This window comes from Nanorana parkeri, unplaced genomic scaffold (assembly GCF_000935625.1).
Source record: "Nanorana parkeri isolate BGI_ZX_2015 unplaced genomic scaffold, ASM93562v1 scaffold1775, whole genome shotgun sequence".
In the NCBI taxonomy this organism is placed as follows: Eukaryota; Metazoa; Chordata; class Amphibia; order Anura; family Dicroglossidae; genus Nanorana; species Nanorana parkeri.
This window is the reverse complement of record NW_017308043.1, coordinates 153,500-175,842: the sequence shown is the minus strand read 5'-3', so window position 1 is coordinate 175,842 and position 22,343 is coordinate 153,500. Positions and strand designations below refer to the sequence as shown.

Sequence of the window (22,343 nt, the reverse complement as noted above, 5' to 3'; positions counted from 1 at the left end):
ATCACATCAAGCAACACAACAGCTGGAGTTCCTGATCTTCATCTAATGGACAGAAAAACCCTCCACTTGCAGCCCAATAATAATAAGACAATAATAAGATTGCTTGGCGTATTTTCTTATACTGAAACAGCTAACTGCAAGGATCTGACAGAGCTGAACTATGGATGTCTGGATTTTGAATTACATTAAACTCCTAGTTATCGAGGGGATTGGTAGTAGTTTCTGGTTGCTTAAGAATTACTTTTAAAAATAGGTCTAACTAATACCATACCCCATGCTATACCATACCATAACAAACTCTGTATTGACTTCATATTAATATTGAAATGCAGTAATCAAAAGCAAGATAAGAAAAATAGACACGCAATCGTTTCCAGAATAATACATGCCGCAGATCAGCAGAACAATGCGTACACAGGGGATTTTTTTTCCTTGTTAGATGAGAGTTTTGGTTAGTTGAATTCCGGATAACAGAGAGTTTACTGTATATGAATCAGTTTATCCCTTTTACCATCACACCAAGTGCAAGCGCTGTCACTCTTTCGGATAGTTGTCCTTATCAGAGACAGATAAGGGAAAGATCAGGAAGAATGCACACTTGTCAGCTTCTGTTCGCCTGATCAATCTCTGGATTCTGACACTTCTGCTGTTTACGTTGAAGGAAGCGTGCTCTTGCATCAGATATGGACTGATCATCATTCCTTTTTTGCATCTTTTTTAATGAGGATTCCAATCCATCTGTAACAGATAACAGAAACACTTGTAACACTGGACAAATGGTGGGAAAGAAAAAAAGAGGTTGCACTGCGGGGAAACAAACTCTATGTATGCTTTCATATCTGCACAAGGTTTAAGAAATGTAGGATGGGTTCACTAATCATTTTGGTCCGACCATCAACACTTTTCTGGTCAACAAAGCAGAATCCCAGTAATGCCAAGTCTGCAGGCTGGGGGGAGATGAGAGCAGTGGTGCTAATTATACATTAATTCTGTGTCATATCTGCAGATACTCAGCCTGTATTCTTCTTTATATACAATCTAATATTTTCTAAATTGATGTGTTCTTGAAGAAAGTTTTTTGGATTCCCCTCTCCTTCTTCAAATGGGGAGTTTGAAAAGCTTAGAACTGTATTCTGCTTCACAGCAGGTGATATCACGTACCCTCAAGAAGCTTGAAGAATACGATCATCTTTATCTTAAAGTCACTGCAACTGCATACAATCTGTGAGATTTTCAAATCCATTTCCCAAGGGGAGGGGAAATGTGTCTGACTATGAATTAGTGTGTAAGCCAAAATATGTAGAGACTCTTCTGCCAATGCTATTTGTAAGATGATTCTGGCATTGAGTATTGTAACACACTATGATGCAACTGAGAGCATTTGATAGATTAGCTTAATTCTAATTGTATATTTTTCAGATAATGATATGTTCTCAAGCACAGACTTATGCAACTGAAAATGACTGCAGTCAGCTACTTTCAGGACATATCTATACATTATTATTTACTGTGTATCGAGTAATGCCATGAAATGCAATGCAATAACACTGCCGGGGTTTACATTTCTTGCATGCACAGCCAACAATGATGTACAATGTGTTTTAAGGCCGCAATACTTTTAGAAGACACCATATGAATGTGCCCTTCATCAAAACCAGCAGGGAACAAGAATTTGCATGGTGCATAAAGTGTTTGTTCACCTTTTAATCCACTCAAATTACAGTTTACAATGCACATTAAAATGCTGCCTTCGGTTTTTAAAAAATACAGACAGTGCAAGGCCAATCTCACTGGCAATTGACCATCCAAACCTGAATAACACAGTTTTGCAGCTGGCCACCTCACTAAGTATTAGGGATAGGCGTGGAGCTCAACAGAGACCTCAAAAAATTAAATGTCCCTAATCTATCTTCCATTATTTATCGGCCACCTATTGACCCCATGACATTTTATTAATCCCCAGAAAAGTCCCATTGATCCTTCAGGGTCTATAGTGACCATTTTGGGGATGCCTAAACTAAAACAATGACATCAGTAATCAGTAGGCTTATTGTGGGCATACACAGGCACTTCCTTCAGACACTTTCATACATAAGATCTATCAAGTTATAAAAAAGGTACAAACAAAAGTTACAGTAGAAAACAATATTTAGGTCATCAATTCCTGTTTTACGTGAGTGTGATACATTTTAAGAAGTGAGCTCACCATTAGGTTGCTTTGTTTTTTCTCTAGAATTCCATTTAGCCAATTCCTCTTCAGTCACTTCTTCTCTGGCCACATTGCTCAATTCATAAGCATCGACATCATGCAATTTTGGCAGCAAGTCTTTAACCCATTCATAGCGAATGGGACACACAGTCCTGACAAATATCTTAGATGTTACCAAAACACTATAGAACAGAATCCACTGCAAGTTGGTTTCCTGGCCAAACAACTGAGAAGTAAAGGGTAAATTATATAGTGTATATGAATTGGCAAAATACATCACAAGTTATAAGCAATGGCTGGTGCACTTATGTGTGAACAACAAACATTCACAAAAGTTATATATGGGTATCATAATATTGGCTTTTTTTGCTTGTCATAATCCCACAGGTGTGATTAAAAGACCATCTTTAATTGAAAAAGCATTGTTATTTGTGTAAGTGATAGTGTCTGCCTTTCCCTGGACAAAGTCTACATGACGAAATGCATCGGGATTAGGTTCAGGCATGTACTGAGGTTACCACTGCAGGAAGTGCTAGTGGAGGTCATCAGTTCCGACTCCGTTCCTAAGAATCGGTCGACTGTTTGTTTGCTACATGCTTATACACTATGGCCATCTTGTAAGTGTTTCTTTTCCTCCCTTATTAAACTTGAAGTGATGTACTTCACTATTGGAGTTTTTTCTCTTTTGGTTACGGTGATGGTCCTGTGTGGCATCTTGGAGGAATAGCCTTTCCGTCTATCTGAGGATCGCTCATTATCTTCTTGTTTGCACTGCCTGCCATTCTGATTTATATAAATCATTGAGAGGTCTGGATATATTTGCCTAATATCTCGGAGGAATTGCTTGAAGGATCCTTTTGGATGATTTTATAAAGACTACTTATTATCCTCTTATAAATACTGCTCACTTTTTTTTTTTTTTAGGAATTATTGTAATCATATGTCTTATTAGTTTGATGAGTGGATTTTTTCATTTTTTTTACACGAACACTGTGGATGATTTTGTCACTTTCTATATGGATATTTGAGATTGTTTATGCTATTATGAACCATTAGTTTTGTTTTTTTACACTACCTGGTTACATAATTTTTGTTTATGCTCTAGTGCATTTTTTTTTCTATTTTTCATATTTATTATTAGCACAATTCATTTAGGATTATTCATATGCATTTTTAGATTGAATTAATAGCGCAGTGTATCATTATTCACATAGTGTCTACACTGCCTTTGTAATTGGAAAACATCAAGACACTCTGCCAAACCACATTTTGTTTAGAACAAATACTTTTGGGGGCCTAGCAGTAACTATATCATTTTGCATGAATACTTTTCTGATCAAGAGTATCAACAGTATCATTTTTCAAAAAATCATGAAAGCAGTCCTTGAGCTGCAGTCAAATAAATGTGCCTAGGTCAGTCTCTTAGGTCTGCCTGTGCGGAGCATTCTAGGAAACGTATATCAACAGTCTGCTACAGTCAGGCGAAATGATTTGTCCCCCTCCCCACCACAATGACTTTGTTTAGTTCAGTGTTCTAGCAGGTAACTGTGAGACATGTACCCACTGCCAAGAATAAAAGGTTGTTGCAGTCAAATAACATCCAAGATGGTAAATCTTTGTGCAGTATTACTAAAGTAGGTTATACCCGGTTACAATTTCCAAAGAACTAAATCGATTTTGGAACGGTAGTTTGACTTTCTAATCATTGATGCGGTGAAATCGATGATTGACCGCAGTGAAGAAAAAATTAGAAGGAGCCTGTTGGAAAACTTTCGATCGAAAAAAATTGTAGCAGTGCATGTGGTTTTCATTCCAGAAACTGCATTCATTCCAAAATCAAATGATAAATGGAAATACAAATCAAACGAAATTTAGAATGGCAATCGACAAGTCACTGATGGTTATATCGAACACAGCCTTCCGACAGCATTTTTCTTATGAACATTCGTTCAAAAATCTACCCATGTATACTCTATTTAAGCAAGAAGCTCAGCCAGCATACTGTATGTCATGGGAAAATATGATTGCCATCATGCACAAATTAAATTACAAATTAAACAAGGCTTTAATAACTAACACACTTTGCTAAAAATATTTATATTATGATAATAATGTTCGTTAATATATGTGAAATAAAAAATCATTATAGACCCATTAAAGTAAACCTGTGCTTTGCTGGCAACTTGCAGCAGTTTTACTTAGCTGTCCTTCATTGCCCTACCACACTTTCAAGAAAAAGGAGAAGACGACCTGTGACTTGCGGCTTACATAGGGCTAAGGGCTCTATCGCTGCCCCCATTTGACAGAACTGGGTTCCTAAATGGCCAGATGCCACACACCAGCACTTTCATGCGGAAGGAACGGAAATTCCTCACATACCCCCCCAGGGGTTTCAGGTATTAAGGTGCCCATACACCTTTAAAACCATCGCAATACTTTTTTCTTGCGATGGTTGTAAGCGAATTAAAAGCTCGTATGATCTGCCCATCTTGGACAGGCAGATCGTATTTGCGATCATCGAAAGCCCGCCCCGCTGAGGGGCGGGGTTCCAATGACCGCAATGCTGAATGGGCAGTGTGCGCGTGCGTAGAAACGGTTGCACGCCTTCCATACACCTTGCGATTATCGTACGATAATCGCAAGGTGTATGGGCAACTTTAGTCTCCACTTCCGGTGACCAAATTGAGTGGCAGGCAGGTGAGTATAAGTTGCTGCAAAGTCCAGGATTAAGCTGAATCTGTTGCTTTAACCTGCACAGGTTCACTTTATTATGTTGGATACACCTGTGCTTGTGCATATCAGTTGCACTTTAACACAAAAACAAGCTCTACTCTACTAACTAACGCTCTTTTGAAGGCAATGAAAATGCAGTTAGTTAGTGACTACAAAGTGAGTACAAAGCATGAACCAGCAAACTAACATCAGTGATCATGTATATACCCCAATCAAATACTTACAGCTGATGAAGGGTGGATGTGCACCACACTGCCATTTCCATCCATTGTGCAAAATGTTCTGCCTACTGACCTAAACAAGCAAAAGGTTCTCACAATGTAAGTAAAACTTGAAATGGCAAAAAACAACCAGAAAGCTAAAATCAAATTTGTTGATATGGGATACAACACTTTGGCCATTCTTGTTCCTATTGCCCTGCTATGCAAGTTGGATAACTAAAATGAATAAAATTTGATATTTGTACGTACTGTAAAAAAACATTTCTTGGAGTCCATTGAGGGATGCAGGAATTCGGATACAGTTAAGACGTCTAAAGCGGTCCAACTGAGGGGTGGACAATATATAAAAAACACATTAAGAAGCCTCATTAAAAGGACTGAGGACTCCCTGCACCCCAGGAGCCACCTAGGGGACCAACTCCTAAATCTGAATGGTTGAGATGAGGCCTCCTGCTAGAAAGGGAGCACAAAGGATCAACCTGATGCTCCAGACCATGATGGAGAAGATCACTGGCAGAGGGCAATAACTCCACATGGACGGGAAACCTGAACCTAAGCCAGCAAAAAGTTGTTCAACCAGAACTCACCAAAAAGGGAGAAACAAGAAGAAATTTTCAACAGGAGTGAAAGGAGCCACAACCTGATGTGGCTAACAGAACATAAACACTAAGAATAACTCTCAGGAGTAACAGTTCCAAAAGGGAACATAGTACAATAAAAAACAACTGCACTAAGCTAGGTTCACCGAAATGTGTACAGTAACAGTACACATTTTGGGTGTGAGGAGACAACAGGACAAAAGGGAAGAGAGTAGCCATAAAGCACCACATAAAGGTGGCCTGAATGAAGATTAGGCCTCAACCCCCCGACTGGCGAGATGGGACCAGTGAGGATAAAAACTAAAACACCCTTACCAACACCCCTAGGTGACCCTGGGACCTGCAGAAGAATGCTGCAAAGCCTGCCCAACCCCAACCACATCCAAGGTACTAGGGACTACTGATCCCCCTAGGTCCAATAAAGCATTAACAAGGGATAGGAATTTTAGCGAATGCGCTAAGTGCGTATGCCTGACTAAGAGCAGGACAAGTGACAGTTTTTATTTAGCTTTGCTTCTAATATGTAAAGTACCAGAAAGGTTGAGTACCAATAAGGAGTTATCTCATCATAAGCGGGCCCAGTGGTATACAGACTAATGTGCAGTTGATAACTGACTGTCTGTATAAAAGTTGTGTGGAAGAAAAAGATTTGGGAATGCTCATAGCAACCACATTCAACATACATTTAAAGCATATCTAAACCCAAAAAGAAAAACATAATCTAATGCAGTTTACCGATCCTTAGATGTGGCTGCATTACTGGGTTTTTTGGGGCTTTATTTTCACCTGGGGATCTGGCCGATAACACACTTCCTGTCTTAAGGTGGCTCCACTATATGTAGAAGCAACACAGTCACCCCTGGACAGCAGCATTGTGACCCTGTGCGAAGGGTAGTGTTAGATGCACTAGCAGATATAGATGGACTTGACAAACAAATTAAAGCTAAGCTCTAGCTAACATGGCTAAGCAGTTACAGTTTTTCCTCTTGGGATAAAGGTTTTACATAAATGAATAAAAGCTAACCATTGTAAGCGCCCCTGTCAGTGTTAAATGGTAGGTCCCAACGCTCTATCTGCCACTTTCACTGGACAGTGTAGTCAGTTAAAGAAGGTTAAAATATAAGAGATTTACTGGCTGAATTACCAGGTAGAAATAAAAGAAAACAGATGAAAGAAATTAGAAAACGAATGCAGCCATCATATAAAGGAATTTTTAAGCTGCAATTAATAAAATTTTTACTTTTAGGCTTTGATACACTTTAAATGCTAATTGGCAACACAAACATATTTCCTCTTGGACCGGTTTCATTTATAACCAACAGAAAATATCTGACTTACCTTCTGGCAACGTTAGAGAACAAACCAGCACAAAGACAACGTATGAAAATGTCATTCCTGGGAACATCAATACTTTCAATTGGAAAGTCCTTCATCTAAATAGATAAGCAATATTGGTGATTTATGGAATCATCACCTTATCGTAACTCTTGTGTACATAGGTTATATGTATGCACAACATATTACATTCTACCATTTAAGACTATAATAAGCATCATGCAAATAACACAGCCTTACTTTTGTAAAGAAAAAATAAAAATATCTGAAGTATCCCAGATGCTCTTAATTTAATTAGAATCTTTGAACATTAAAGATGCAATTTCAGCCATAACATTATCACCACTGAGAGGTGAAGTGAATAACATTGATTATCTCATTACAATGACACCTGGAAGTGGGTGGGATATATTTGCAGCAAGTAAACATTTTGTTCCTCAAGTTGGTGTGTTGGAAGCAGAAAAATGGGCAAGTGTAACGATTGGAGCGACTTTCACAAGGACCAAATTATGATGGCTAGACAACTGGGTCAGAGCAACTCCAATATTGCAGCCCTTGTGGGATGTTCCCAGTCTGCACTGGTCAGGACCTACTAAACGTGGTTAAAGGAAGGAAAAATGGTGAATCGACCACGGGGTCATGGGTAGCAAAGGCTCATTGATGCACATGGGGAGTGAAGGCTGGCCCGTTTAGTCCAATCCAATGGAAGGCCTACTATAGTTGAAATTGCTGAAGAAGTTAAGGCTGGCTGTTTCTGATAGAAAGGTGTCTGAAGATAGAGTGCATCGCAGTTTATTGCGTATGCGGCTGTGTAGCCGCACACTGGCTACCCGTGCTTGGGCATGCTTACCCGTGCCCATTGTCAAAACCGCCTACAATGGGCACATGAGCATCAGAACTGGACAATGGAGCAATGGAAGGTGGTGGCCTGGTCTGATGAATCACATTTTCTTTTACATCACGTGGATGGCCGAGTGTGTATGGACTGTATTAGACATGTGCGATTCGGTTCGTTACGAAATTCGTTTCGGACAAATTTTCGGAAATTCGGAGATTCGGATGCATCCGAATTCCGAATTACAGCTAAGACGAATGCAAACGAATCCGAATTCCCTAGCGGCAGTCCGGAAGAAATTCTTTTATGGACGAAATTCGTTATTGGATAAATTTTGTTGCAGCAAAATGACAGGGGAAATAAAAAAAAATCATTTTGTTTCCTAATGTAATTTTGGTGCAACGAAATTCGTCCAATAACGAATTTCGTCCATAAAAGAATTTCGGACGGACTACCACTAACGAATTTCGGCCGAAACGAATTTAATTTCGGACCCGAATCCGAAAAAAATAAATAATGCAAAGTCTGAATCAAAACTAATTTTTGGCTCGTGCACATGTCTATACTGTATTGCTTACTTAGGAAAGAGATGGACCAGGATGCACTTTGGGAAGAAGGTAAGCAGTGTGTTGCTTTGGACAATGATCTGCTGGGAAACCTTTGGCCCTGCCATTCATGTGGATGTTACTTTGACATGTACCACCTACCTAAACATTGTTGCTGACCAAGTACCTAGTTTATCCCAGATTATTCAATTAGACCTGCCCTTGAGGCTCGTGACAACACAGCTAGAGTAATGCTCCTACATTGATAAGGCCTTTAACTGGGTAGACTGGAAATTTCTAACATGTGTCCTGGCCAGGCTGGGTCTTAAAAAACACAAGTTTAATTCAGTCTCTATGCTTTACTCAATCCCCACAGCTGCAGTAAAATAAACAAAGCTAAATCACACTTTTTTACGATGTCTAATGGCACCCACTAGGACTGCCCTTATCACTCTTAATTTTTGTACTTAAAGTGGAACTTTATCGATATCTTAAAAATAACAACAAAGGCACCTATAGAAATGTTTAGTAATTACATTCTACAAACACATACTTCTAGCTAACTGCAGACTTTTTATTCTTTGCATACCTTATTTTTCCTTTCCTCCCCAGTCTTCTGACAGTGGCCATTTTTACTAAGGGCAGATTATTCCATCCCCTTTACTTCCTGGAACTCTGGCACATGTGACTAGGACATGTGACCACGCACATCATATCAGGGAAGGAAAATATCTTTCTCTGAGATATTATGAGATTACAGATGAGATTTCCCAGCAATGCTCTGCTGAGGTAACCTTCCCAGGATGCAATGCTTGGGCACAATTATTACATAACAATTACATAACCAAAGAGAACCAGGAAGTAGAAAACAGGTCATTGTAAGTAAAATAAAAATGTTTGTTTAACTAAGGAATGTAAGATGATTTCATATCGGTATGCAGAGCTGTATACTGATGTGATTTTTAGTCGAAGGGGCTAACGGTCCGCTTTAAGATAGAACGGTTTCTATGTGCCATCAGGAACAATCCAACCAATACAGGTATTTCCAACTCCTTAGGACATTCACAACCTTTGACAATGCTCCATCTAGTGGCAATAAGGCAGGAAAACATTACATTAAACATGAAAAGAAAATATACCAAGAACTTTTATTTTTACCTCTATTCATACAGAAGGGATAATCACAGAGGTATGCAGGGAACATGGCTCTGCAAATTGTTTATAAATTGACCCCTTAGCCCTCGTTCACACCTGAACGTTTTGTAGCGCGTTCTACGCTCGACGACCGCTCTACAAAACGCTCAAACATGAAAATCCCATTGTTTTCAATGGGTCTGGTTCACACCTTGGCGTATTTCAGCCCGTCTCTAACGCGCTACAAAACGTCCCACGCCTGAAAAGGTACATGTACTACTTTGGGCCGTTTTTGTTGCACGTTTCCATTGGGATACAGCCAAGTAGCCCTCGGAAACGCGCGTTTGTCGCGCAATTTTTTTGCCGCGAATCTACTGAACTCTCAAAACAACAAGCGGTAAGGAGAAAACTGAGAACTCGTGAAAGTAAGCTTTTAGCTCCAATTGCTGGCTGGATTAAAAATATATATATATATATATATATTTAGCAAAATGTAAGAAATATAAATCCAGTATTTAAAAAAGCAGACTTTTAAAGTTAAAATATAAAAACAAGAAAGTCAGAATGCATATGAAAGAATTTCTTCATAGTTAATGATCAAACAAAACACCTTCAACAGATATTATAAAACTGCAGAACCTACCTCTTTAAGCTTATTGGTAATGTCTCTTAACTGCTTTTCCACACTGAATGCAGTTTTTACAGCTCTCCAGTGAATTGCATTTTTGTGACACCATGAAGCAGGACTATCACTGTCAAGGTAAAACATGTATTATTTATTCCCGGTGACTTCCATTATTCAATAAAAAGAATCATTCTCCAGTCATAAACCTTTTTAAAATTATACAAACTCAATGCAGATTGTTGCTGGCTAGAAAGGAACCCAGCGCCTTCGCACTATATGGTAACAGCGTTAACTATAAAATCATATAGTTTGAAGATAGTTTCCTTTGTGATCAAGTTCCTTAAAATACATGCACTTGTCTCTGAATTCTGTAAATGCAGCCTGGCAAAGGCAGATTAAACCATTATTGCCCATGGGTACCACCCTTGACAATAGTGAAACGTTAAATAACACATTTTCCAAACTTTAACTGTCTGGCCCTCAAAAAGTTTGTTAGTGGGCACTAATATAAGTATAGCATTGACTATACACTTCTAATCGCTACTATAAACAGATTACCTCATAGGGTGATCCTAGGCAGGGTTTACGCAACACCCAGGCAAGAATGTTTTCTTACTTAAAAAGACTGTACTCTTGGACTTGGAGGGGGCTTACATCCATAAGTGGCTAATTTAAATGAGTGAGTTCCTGTTTGTGGCTGAAAGAGAACAAGACTAAAGAATAGATGCTCAAGAGGTCTTGACCGTAAGTTTCTCTTTCACTCACCCCATGTGAGAAGAGGTTTTGTCTGTTACCCTTTTGGATGGATAACATGAGAACAGACAAGCTGCCCTCTCCAGTGTGAACTGTATTAATTAGATGCTTTAATTTTTTCCCTCATTGTTTGATGCTAATCTTGGGAATTAAGGATATTAAAATGCTACTAAAAACAGTGCTAATAACAGGCAAATTAGTTCACACAAAACTCATGAAAATCTTTTTTCATCTTTGGGTGGAATGTGATAGTTTTTGGTTCCAAGCCAGATGGATAAAATTCCCTGTACCCCAGAAGATTGCTACCTAACCTAATCATTGACAGGTAGGCTAAGCCCAGCGTTTTCAGTGAGTTTCTGGTGTTACTGGCTATACAATCACATAGACATTCCAGTAAATTGAACAGTGAATTCTCCAAAGGCCCCTTTCACATGGGCAGTCCGATGGGGTCTGCCTGTCAGTTTTTCAAGGGGACCCAATAGGATGCCTAATGCTAGTCTATGGGCAGCCATGTGTTAACGGACAGGCATCTATTTACACCCAGGTACCCCCAAATCTGGCCAGGTCCAGAAAAACAAACTGATCAGAGATCAATTTCGCCAGACCTTATCATGCCAGATCAGGGATAATCTGATGTAAACAGACACATGTCCATTTACATCTGACTCCTTATAGACTGACATGGGGTCCGGTCATTTCAGTCTTGTGATTAAGGAAAAAACTGGACGGACACGGATGTCTCAGCGGTGACATCCAATCTGTACCGCTCTGATTAGGAGGGGAGCCGTGCATCAGCTTGTGTGAAAGGTGCCTAAAGGAATATTGTTAGAAAAAAAATAGAAACTGTGTTCTGCTTTAGCGATTACTATGACATTTATAGTCTATTTAAGGGTTAAAAAAAGGTTTTCTCCGTGTTTATTTCTTTAAAGATCCTGCAAGTACAGAACAATACCTGTTCATGTTCCAGAAATGGATTCAGCTCCTAAATCCTGTTGTTGGCTGACTACACACAGCATTTTTAGACTGAGTGGTGTCAGTACTGCCCAACTATCTTCTGCCATGTCCTATTCTACCCAACATGAATACAAAATGCTCTGTAACCCCAAGATAAGGACTGGGAGGGTTAATTAGGGTCCTTGGAATAACATTGGAAGAGTGCACAGGGCATAAGACAGCTATGAATTTCTGACATCAACAGGTACTGTATATTTTTTACTTGTCAAACTAATATAACAAAATGCTTTTGATGGTATATTTAACATACCAAAAAGGGAGCAAATAAGAGAATTTCCTTATTAGGATTTACATATACTTTACAAGGTATTCTATTACATTTTGGTGTGTCTTCAGATGAAATTTGTTTTTACCTTACACTTAAAAGTCACCAGTGCATTAGATAATATTATGACCAACGAAAGATTAGCCAGTGTTCTGAAAGATACACATGCCAAGTTCTTAATGGTGTGGGAACCTTGGGTATTATATCAACACCCGGACCTAAGCGGGGACACCCTTAGGCTTCTATAAGAGACTGCTTATTCAATATTGGGATTGCCTCTAGTTGGCAACGGACGGCCGACCTACTGACCTAATCCTCAACACAACCAGCTGTGGCATCACACAGATGAATCCGATACCCAATCCACCCCCTCTCCCTCGCTCTTCTTCCCTCTCACCCTTTTCTAAAACTTTCCTCTGATCACTTATTGTTATGGAGACGGACGTATAGTAACGGTACCCAATTTGGACTTTTATGTAAATTATAATCTGCGTACGTTGTTTGTATTGTACCCTACATGCAATGTCTCTTTTACTTGTAAAAACTGAATAAAATACATTGTTACAAAAAGTCACCAGTGCAGTCAGTTCCAATGCTTTAATTTTTTCTGGTCTGGAAAGCACCAGAACGCAAAAAAACGCATATAAAACGTGGATTAACGCACTGCAATGCAAGAAAAAAGAAAACACAATACTGGTCACCTTTGATAACCTATTCCACATTGTACACTTCCTTTATGGAAAAGGGCGCTTTTACCTGCACATTGGTGACCTTGGCTGTGCCCTGCAAACATGGTGGGCAAACATGCGGACACAGATAAGTTTGTCACCTATGTACAAGAATTTCCTGAGCTTTATTACCCATAACACCCAGAATTATCACACACAGTGCCAAGACAATGCCTGCATTCCATGGCTCCATGTTTGCTCAACTCCTATGCTCCTGTGAAGGTCACAAACACGTGAAAAGCTGAGAAGGAGCAGGAAATGACCGAAGAGACATAATCTGCATACTTAAATATGACAGGTTTCATTTCCTGTTATAGGCCAAAGACTTTATGGACTATTATTGTGACTTCCAACAAGTGCATCCAGAAAACACAAAAGCAGGAACACATACAAAGACCTAAAGGGAGTAGCTTTTCACTGTACATATCAACTGTAATACTGAATGTTGTTTGGCATGCAGTCTTTCTTTAATACACATCTAATTCTTTTCTCATGTTGTATGGTATGCACATGCAAAGAAGAGGACAAATATCGTTTAAACTCAGATTAGTTAATGAATAATATTACATATAGATTGTTGTGATAAATTAACTTTGTTCAGTTTTTAAGTCTATGACACCCAATGAGTTCAACTAGCCAGTTTTAGTGAAATGTCCAAGTTCCGATGTGCAGCATAACAGTAATAGTGATGAATGATTTAACTTCATAAGATGGGGTAGCCCTTAGTACCACATAGCCTTCAACAAGAACAAATTGTAGACTGCACAGCGCTTACTCCTGCAGGGGGAAGCAACCTCGAGGAAGTGCAGACAAGGTGAGTAGGAACAGCTGCGGGAAGGAGGGGTGACATTTTGATAAAGTATGGGTTCACTTTAAATATTTATCTCCACCTTATGCTATATTTCCTCTTCCACCTTTACACGGCCATGTAAGCTGGAAGAGGACTACTTTCTTTTATATAGAGGTAGAAACAGCTTTTTCTACAAATTACACAGGGAACACAGCTATCTAACAGATGTTACAAGCACTTTACAGGTCAGCTCTTGCAGTATGCAAACAGCAGCATTCTTAGTATTACAAAACTTCCAAGGAATATCTTCCGAAAATGTCACAACATTTAGATCTACTTGGTTAGGCTGCAGTTTTTAAAATATTGCACAATGGGTACAGAGCAGCCCACATGCTTATGATACATCTTAGAATCATGACTATGTTCCATGGGCAGGTCAGTGATTTTTTTAATAAAAATAATAAATTTTAGATAGAAGGAGAAAGGGTTATGACTTTTTCTTCCCATTGTCGATTACTTTTTTATGTTGGGTGGGTGAAGCCTGGTGGGGATTCTATAAGCCTAGTTCTCCATCAGATCCACTTACCTTGCGATCGACAGTACACGGCAGTGGGTGTATTCGATAGTATGTGCTGTGTAGCAGATATGAAAACTCCCTACTGCCACCCCCTGTCAATCACAAGAAAGGTGGACCTGATGCGGAACTAGTCTCTCAGTTTCCCCATTTGCCAATCCAGCCCCTTGTAACTGGTTGCTAGAATGCGGTCAGTTGTGCAGTCTACAGCATCCTAGCAACCAATGGAGCATTCCTGGCACCATTAATCTGCCTGCTGGCCAACAGGTGCATATAAACAAATGGGCAGGGATGCTGGCTGGCATCATAGATGAAATATGGTCATTGGCATGTTTGGGTAATGACGTCAGCCAGCATTCCTGGCCCATTTGTTTACATTCATTTGCCAGCTGGGAAAACTACTGACCGATGGGGTTGGGTATATGTCATTGGTTGCTAGGACACTGGCGGCTGCCATCATCCTACCACCTAAAAAACCCTGAGTGAGAAGCTATCACATTCATGAGAGCACTCCAGCACAAACATGCCCTGCTCTTCACGACACAGTGTCCACACTGTATAGTAAAGGGCAGGACATGCTTGTGTGCCTGTCTCTATACAGAGCTGGTCTTAATTACCTCTAGTTTCATAAACTACGAACTGGCAACAAAGCAACACATTGTATAAATGGCACACATAAGGACTACCTGAAATCAGTTGCATGTGTAAGGCTTTTTAATGAATTAGGTGCTTTTTGAAGGGGCCATACCACCAGAAAAGTGTTGCAAATGCTTTATTGAATCGCCCCCAGTATGTCTCCGATTTTACTCACATAGATTTGCACTGTTCAAAAATGTATAGCAAAATGGCAAAGTCATTTCCTCCTCCAGCCATGGTAGATAACCTTTCATGACTATTTTCGAGTTCCTTTTGTTTCTCAGACACACCTAAGAGAAAAAAAGTAATTGAAATGACAGTCAGCAGCTAGTTTGCATACACAAACAGGCTCTTTGAGAGACGGCAAATATGGCTTCCTCTGAAACAAGAGCCAAAACACTGGCTCTTGTTTGAGAGGCAGCAGATAGCGGGTTTATGCTCCGTATCAGCTGACAGGACAGAGTCACGCCACAGTTGAGAAGGATCCCAACAATATTGCAGGGATGCACCCTGGTTGTCTAACTGACAGCCGTCTCTGACTCTCTACCTGTGGTTGAGAGCTAGCCATGCCTGCTCCCTTTACACTCTGTAGCTCCAGCCAGCGCTGGAGTAGCAGAGAAGGAAGGGGGAAATCTCTACAGTGGCAATGGTTGACTGCCGCTGCTCTCTGCTGGGAGCAGGGACCGAAAGCTTACTGATCAGTGGTTACATGATCGTTCAACTATAAATCTTAGAGCCGATGTAGGACAGCTGCAGGGTCCAATGTTGCCTCTAGGTATTGGGGAGAGTATGTTTTACTTTCCCTGCACTTCTCTTTTAAAGATGCTCAAAACATTATAAACACCTAGCTAAGATCAGGAAAGTTTGTATCACAGAAAAAGTCCAAATGTCATAAGTGTTAATTCAAAGAACACAATTGCTAAAACCTCATATAAGTGTTAACATGTCAATGTAGTTTCAAAATTAATTTTAATATTTCTAAATATGCAACTTTAATTAAAATAAGACCCGGTGATCCTCCCATGAAGGTCCTTGTTCAAGCTCCTCTTGTTATAGAGTGACATTGCTTGGTTCCCATCTCCCAATTGTGTTGTCACATTGACCCATAGTCTTCCAGTGCACACTAAAAGTGGCCATTTCATCACACATTGTACAGGCATTGTCCACTGTTGTCACAGTGGACTGATGCATAGTGCTTTAACAAACATATAGCCAGTTAGGATTTATATCTACTTTAAGTGAAGGAAACTATTAATTGCAATTAATGTCATTCAAATCCCTTTCCTCTCAATTACCAATTTCATATAATATTCAATAAAACTCCATAATCTTTGGAGTATCTGTTATAGCCAAAGCTGCTTCAAAAAGTAAGGCTCTGTTAGCAAAACAGTACAGAGAAATTTATATGGAAGGTGTCAATTCACAAGTACATTTAAAATCATGCCTAACTAGACAGAAACACTATTTTTTTTAACTAGACAGAAATACTTTTTTTTTTAAGTTTAGTTAATATTGTACAGCTGCAATAGCAAGCTATAACATATAGACAAAGGTCCCTAGTTCAAAATAGCTTTCACAGAATTCCACATAAATATAAGCCACAAATGATGGCTTAAGTGAAATTTTACAGTCACCTCAAGTATCCATGGCATTTATAAAAAGATGGTGCATGGAAAAAGGTATCCATTGCAACAAAAAATCTGGTCTGACCAGACCGAACTGTAATGTTATGTATGGGTCAATATACCTTAAGAGTCTCTGCTCCACACTAAAAAAAAACCCAACTCAAATCAGTTTTGCCCCTGGCTGGATGTTTTAAGTACAGGGAGGTTTTAGTGCCAATCCTGGGAGAGGATGGCCCATCATTTTTGATGAAATTAAAGTATCGATTTAAGGGGAGATAAACTTAGTGTTAGGGGTTTGGCTTAGGTTAGGGTTACATTTTAGAGGGTTAAAGTGGAAGTAATGTCAGAAAAGTAAAAATTGCTGCAAGGTAGGGATTTTTGGCAGAAGATACATGCAAAGTCTCCTCTACCAAAAAAACCTATTCTTCTCAGCAATTTGTATGCAGTGTGTACTCTTGGGCTCATTTATGGCATCTCTAAGATCCTGTAAATGAGCCTGATGCCTGGAAGGATGTATTTCCTGTGCACATGTGCAGGAGTTACATCATCAGTGACCACCCACTGGCCGAAGCTGTGGATAGCATTAAAAACCTGACAGTGCTTCTAACTTTTCCCTGCTCTCTCCAAAACTTAAATATACGTTTTGGCTGAGCATACACTTTAATTGTGAGGGGTAGCCTAAGAGTCAGGGTAAGGTTAGAGTTAGAGGTTCTCTTTTTCTTCAACTGTTTTAGATGACAAAAGCCCTGCTCAACCTTCTTAGCATGTAAATCAACTTACTATAAAATCATATTGTCTTACTATAAAATCATATTGTCTGTACATAACAAATTACTAAAATGGTTATAATCAGAGTCCAGTTGTACAGACAACGAATAACTCAATGGTCCTTGTATAAGTGCCTTACAAAAATGGTCAAGCATACATATCTTTAACTTAAATAAAATAGAAAGTACCCTAGGAAAGGGTAATAGGAGACCCATGTTTTCCCTATTCTGCAATGATTGCAACACCATAATCTAAACTTTTCTCTACATTCTATGTTTTGTTTATCGTGCTTACTGGCTGTAACCCAAATTGATCCCATGACTTAAATTTACCGTTAACCATTATTTTGAGACTTATGTACCCCAAGTTCATCTATAGTCATATTTAATATCTACAGTAAATCCTGGTCAGAGGAATGTTGGTTTGCATGCAAGATACCTGACTGTATGAAGACGTGTTCCACTGATAACATGGCTGCCACTGGAAGGAGTAGGTCTTCACACCCCATAGAGGTTGCTTTAATCACAGCACAAGCCAGATTTGGTGATAATGGAAATTCTATAAGGAAGTGTCCTAATCTTGTGACATTACCGCTCCTTTCAAAGAAAAAACACTACATTAATGTCTTTATTTTATAAATTATACATGTTTACAAAATCATAAAGCCCAACACCTGCCTTTTTTTATTATTTTAGTTTTCAAAGTTAAAAGAACCAGTTTCAGGATTTTTTCCCCTGAACATTCTTCCCCCTGAACATTCTTCCCCTGTTCCAGTGTGTGTTTTTTTTGTTTACACTATTTCACGGGCTCTGCGGAGACCTTTGCTCTCTGTGTGGAAGCATGGGCTCCTTTGCAAATACCACCTGCTCTATCTCTGACTTAGCAGTGGGCATGTGAGACCTCTGCCGAGAGAACACTGTTTCCACAGAGTGCTAGGGTCTTTCTCTGCAGAATGCTGCAAGGGGACAGCTTTTTTTTTTTTAAATTCAGTATGTTGCTGCTTTCTAGAGAAAACAAAAGTAAATTCAACACGTGAACATAATGTCAGCACACTGTAGTAAAGTGTCTAAAAGAATATCTGTTTTTATTGACGCATATGGTCACTTGCTAAGTACAACCTTTCGGGGCCGCGCAGGGTACCAGTCATAAGGCTAAAAATTACGTAATTTTGATTACGTACCCCGAAAGGTTGTGCTTAGCAAGTGACCATATGCGTCATTCTTTTAGACACTTTACTACAGTGTGCTGACATTATGGTCACGTGTTGAATTTACTTTCTCACTCAGCCGTTGCATCTACACATGAAAAATCACACAGAAAGTTTACTTTTTGTTCTTAACACTTCTCTAACTGCATTACCTGTTGTTCAGTAACTGTTTTATTGATGGTCGCGGTTTATGCAATTCTGTACTGTGTGCATTATTTATTATAGTAATTTACGCTAATTTCTTACATTTGGGACAATCTGCACAAATTTTGCCCGAAATTCACCTTCATCATCAATGCTAAATTCCCCTCCTTTTATTTTGATGAACCTGAAATTTATTTAGCCAATTTAAACTGAAGGTTCAGTTGGCCTATTGTGTTCTCTGGACAAAGAAAGTTACACTATTCATGACAAAACAGAACACAATTCCATACCAAAATGAACTGAACACTATACCAGACTGTACAGGACAGTGACTAGTAATTTGAGCTTAAACTAATCCTGAAAGCTCAACCCTGGAAAAGCTTAAGACATTATCACTGCAACTACTACGACTATTTTCACTACTATTATTTACAAGCCAGTGGAAACCAGAAATACATCAGGATGGCATACATTTTGATTTTGTAAAACACATTCTTTTTTTAAAGTTGATAAAGAAAGCTTTACAAACAGGATTTTTAATAAGACATTGCAAAAAGGTGATACAGAGGGCAGCAAATAAAAACAAGCGACTAAGTTATCATTCACATATCTGACAATAGCTGGACAGACATTAAATGGAGCTTGGAAAATTTACATCTACAAATGTACAACCACATGAACATCTATGCAGACAAGGTGGTCATAATCATGCAGTCATGTTATCCACACATCAATGTTTAGGCACTGAATTCTAAATTATTTCAGAAGCATCTTAACTGGATGTCAAAAGCATGCTGCATTTACCCGTTGACACTGAGCCTAAGGTGTGTTTAATTCAACCAGCTGCATATATTGGCTTATGTATTAAGCCAATGTAGATAGAAGTGATAATGTGCAAAGTACAATGACCCATGACACTGTATCAAATTTTAGCTTCAGAACCCATAAACACTAAACAGCCATAGTGGGTGATTAAACACATTCGCGTTTAGGAACCGAAAAGACAATGCTGAGCAAATCCGTGGAGATAACTTAATCTTTTTCGGGGCAGGCTGATTGGCTGGATGTATCTGCACATGTCTGAAAAAGTCAATGAATATTGCTATCTGGCTGTCTAGCCTCTATGGCTTCTTAAAAAAGTATTTTTTGGCTTTAGTTCTCACTATAGTTAATGTTGAAGTTTTCTTCTGATGACACTGCAGAGCAATCACAGAGGTTTCCTTCCCTCAACCATTACCGCAAGAGCTTAATAAATAATAGAAGGTAATATCTCTTCATAATAGATTGGGGATTTGTAATGAGTAACTGTAAATACAGAACTTAAAATGGCTGATGTAATAATTTTTAGCTGCTCATCTCCATTTGAGAGATAATTATTACCGTTGATGGCTAACTTTGGCGTGTCTGCGTCCTGCTTCATTCAGTTCATTAACATGTAAGCCTTTTCATACAGGCACATATACAAACAAGAGAAGTTACAGTATATTGTATTATACTGTAAAGCATAGACATGCAGAGAGATCCTAGAGACAGAGAGGCAGCAATCATTTTTGTTAATTTTTTTTAAAGATCTGGTAAGTAGCAAAAAAAACATCATAAAAGGTTCTCATTTATCCAAGTCATAGTATTCTTAGTAGTAGTTGGTCAAATTCAACTAGACTTGTTCTGGAATGTTGAAGATGTTGGGAACACACCCCAACATACTGTATATAGCCACACTGGTAACTTATACATGTAAATGCAGGTATGTTCCTGACACTCATTAGAACTGAGGAAGCTGCTTGGATGAGTGGTGAAAACACCTTTACAACATTATAGAACAAGTCTAATTGAATGTGATTAGCTACTACCGTACTACCGGTAGCCAAAACAAATGCACAAAATTCAAGTGACACTAAACTCAGGAGTTGAATCTTGAATGTTGCAATTGGACATACGCTATCCACCATCCTCCAGGAGGGGAGTCATTGGTGCTCAGTGACGTTAAGGGCAGCAAACCATTATTTGTACATGCTTGCTTCATTGGAGATAGTTTTAGAACACTCCACTTCAAAAACCGTGAAGATCTTATACGAGGGGGAAATCCTGGGTTAACAAAAACGATTTTTCCCCGAAAAAGGGGATCCCACCACTGTTTCAAAATTTTTGACCATACACTTTATATTAGTCGTAGAAAATTATTTATTAAATATATATTTAAAATTGCACATATATCAAAAAATCCATTTAAAAAAACATCAACAAACAGATAAGTGGCTGCATACGGCTGATAAGAAAAAATGCGTGTGGATAAACATTGGTTAGAGGGCACACCCTGAAAAACTCCACTTTATGAAGATATAAGGATAGGATTCCCAAAGATTGGAAAGGAGATGTCAGATCTCGTCATACACGTGTATGGAAAAATGCAAAAAAACACAGTCAACATGAAAAAATATATATATATATCATACGTGTAGAAAAAATGGATGGATTTCACTCACAGTACTGTGTATGTTCGCCCATAGAACAAAGTAGGAGGATCGGAGTGGTTTTACCATGGATATAAATGAATTTCAGCTTGATATGCAGATAGTTCAGGAGATCTCTAGCCTCATCTCGGCTTTTACTCCCAGCCGCAGATGTATGCCTTTGCTGAACACATGCTTATCTGTAGTGGTGGTTTTCTCCAAAATGGAAAGAAGATATTAGCGGGTCAGTTGCTCCAATGGAGATTGAAATCCTGCTGAGGAATGCTGTTTTTCTCCTGAAATGGAGATTGTAGCATCAGGATGGTTAGCTTGTCCAGGATAATGAATATCTGTATAAAGTGCAGTAGGTTCAGGAGATAATAACTCTACCTCGGCTCTTCTGTTTGCTGCATAAGCAGGCCTTTACTGAACAGCCGTTTTGATTTGTTTCCTGGTTGTGCTTCAATCCAAAGAGAGATCCTATGTGGCTGGATCCAATGGTATATAAATGTGAATGTAAACTGAAAATTGGTAAGGGAAATAATTTCTCCAACTCCGAAACTCTGTGATATCTCCAATCAAGTCCTCTGGTTGTTTGTTAGATGTGAAGGAGTCAGGGCGGCCTCGGCCGTAGAAGTCACACACAAATCACCTAGCCCACGCCTATGACGCGTTTCACCCCCCACTGGGGCTTCGTCAGAAGGGCGTTGTTAGGCAAGGGCTTGAATCCTCCTATTTAAGTGTTTGACATAATTACTTTAATTGAAGACAGGTGAACATAAAAAAACGAACAAAAATATATATATTTTTCATGTTGACTGTGTCTTTTTGCATTTTTCCATACACGTGTATGACGAGATCTGACATCTCCTTTCCAATCTTTGGGAATCCTATCCTTATATCTTCATAAAGCGGAGTTTTTCAGGGTGTGCCCTCTAACCAATGTTTATCCACACGCATTTTTTCTTATTTATCAGCCGTATGCAGCCACTTATATGTTTGTTGATGTTTTTTTATATGGATTTTTTGATATATGTGCAATTTTAAATATATATTTAATAAATAATTTTCTACGACTAATATAAAGTGTATGGTCAAAAATTTTGAAACAGTGGTGGGATCCCCTTTTTCGGGGAAAAATCGTTTTTGTTAA

General features: G+C 38.9%; 1 protein-coding gene across 4 annotated transcripts in view; it reads right to left on the bottom strand.

Moving 5' to 3' along the window:
• Positions 1-480: 480 nt before the first annotated feature.
• Positions 481-22,343, bottom strand: part of DHX40 (DEAH-box helicase 40) — a 41,810-nt gene continuing 19,947 nt past the window's right edge. For 2 of the 4 annotated variants that reach the window (XM_018571525.1, XM_018571526.1), the window contains 7 exons: positions 17,828-17,985; positions 15,172-15,286; positions 10,255-10,363; positions 7,101-7,195; positions 5,167-5,236; positions 2,207-2,435; positions 481-738 (listed from right to left, as the gene is read on the bottom strand). In XM_018571525.1, the coding sequence (XP_018427027.1) occupies positions 602-738; positions 2,207-2,435; positions 5,167-5,236; positions 7,101-7,195; positions 10,255-10,363; positions 15,172-15,286; positions 17,828-17,985 (913 nt within the window). In that variant the 3' untranslated portion in view covers positions 481-601. Of the gene's footprint in view, positions 739-2,206; positions 2,436-5,129; positions 5,237-7,100; positions 7,196-10,254; positions 10,364-15,171; positions 15,287-17,827; positions 17,986-22,343 lie in introns of those variants that run through there. The other 2 variants (XM_018571527.1, XM_018571528.1) reach the window with 2 other exon arrangements.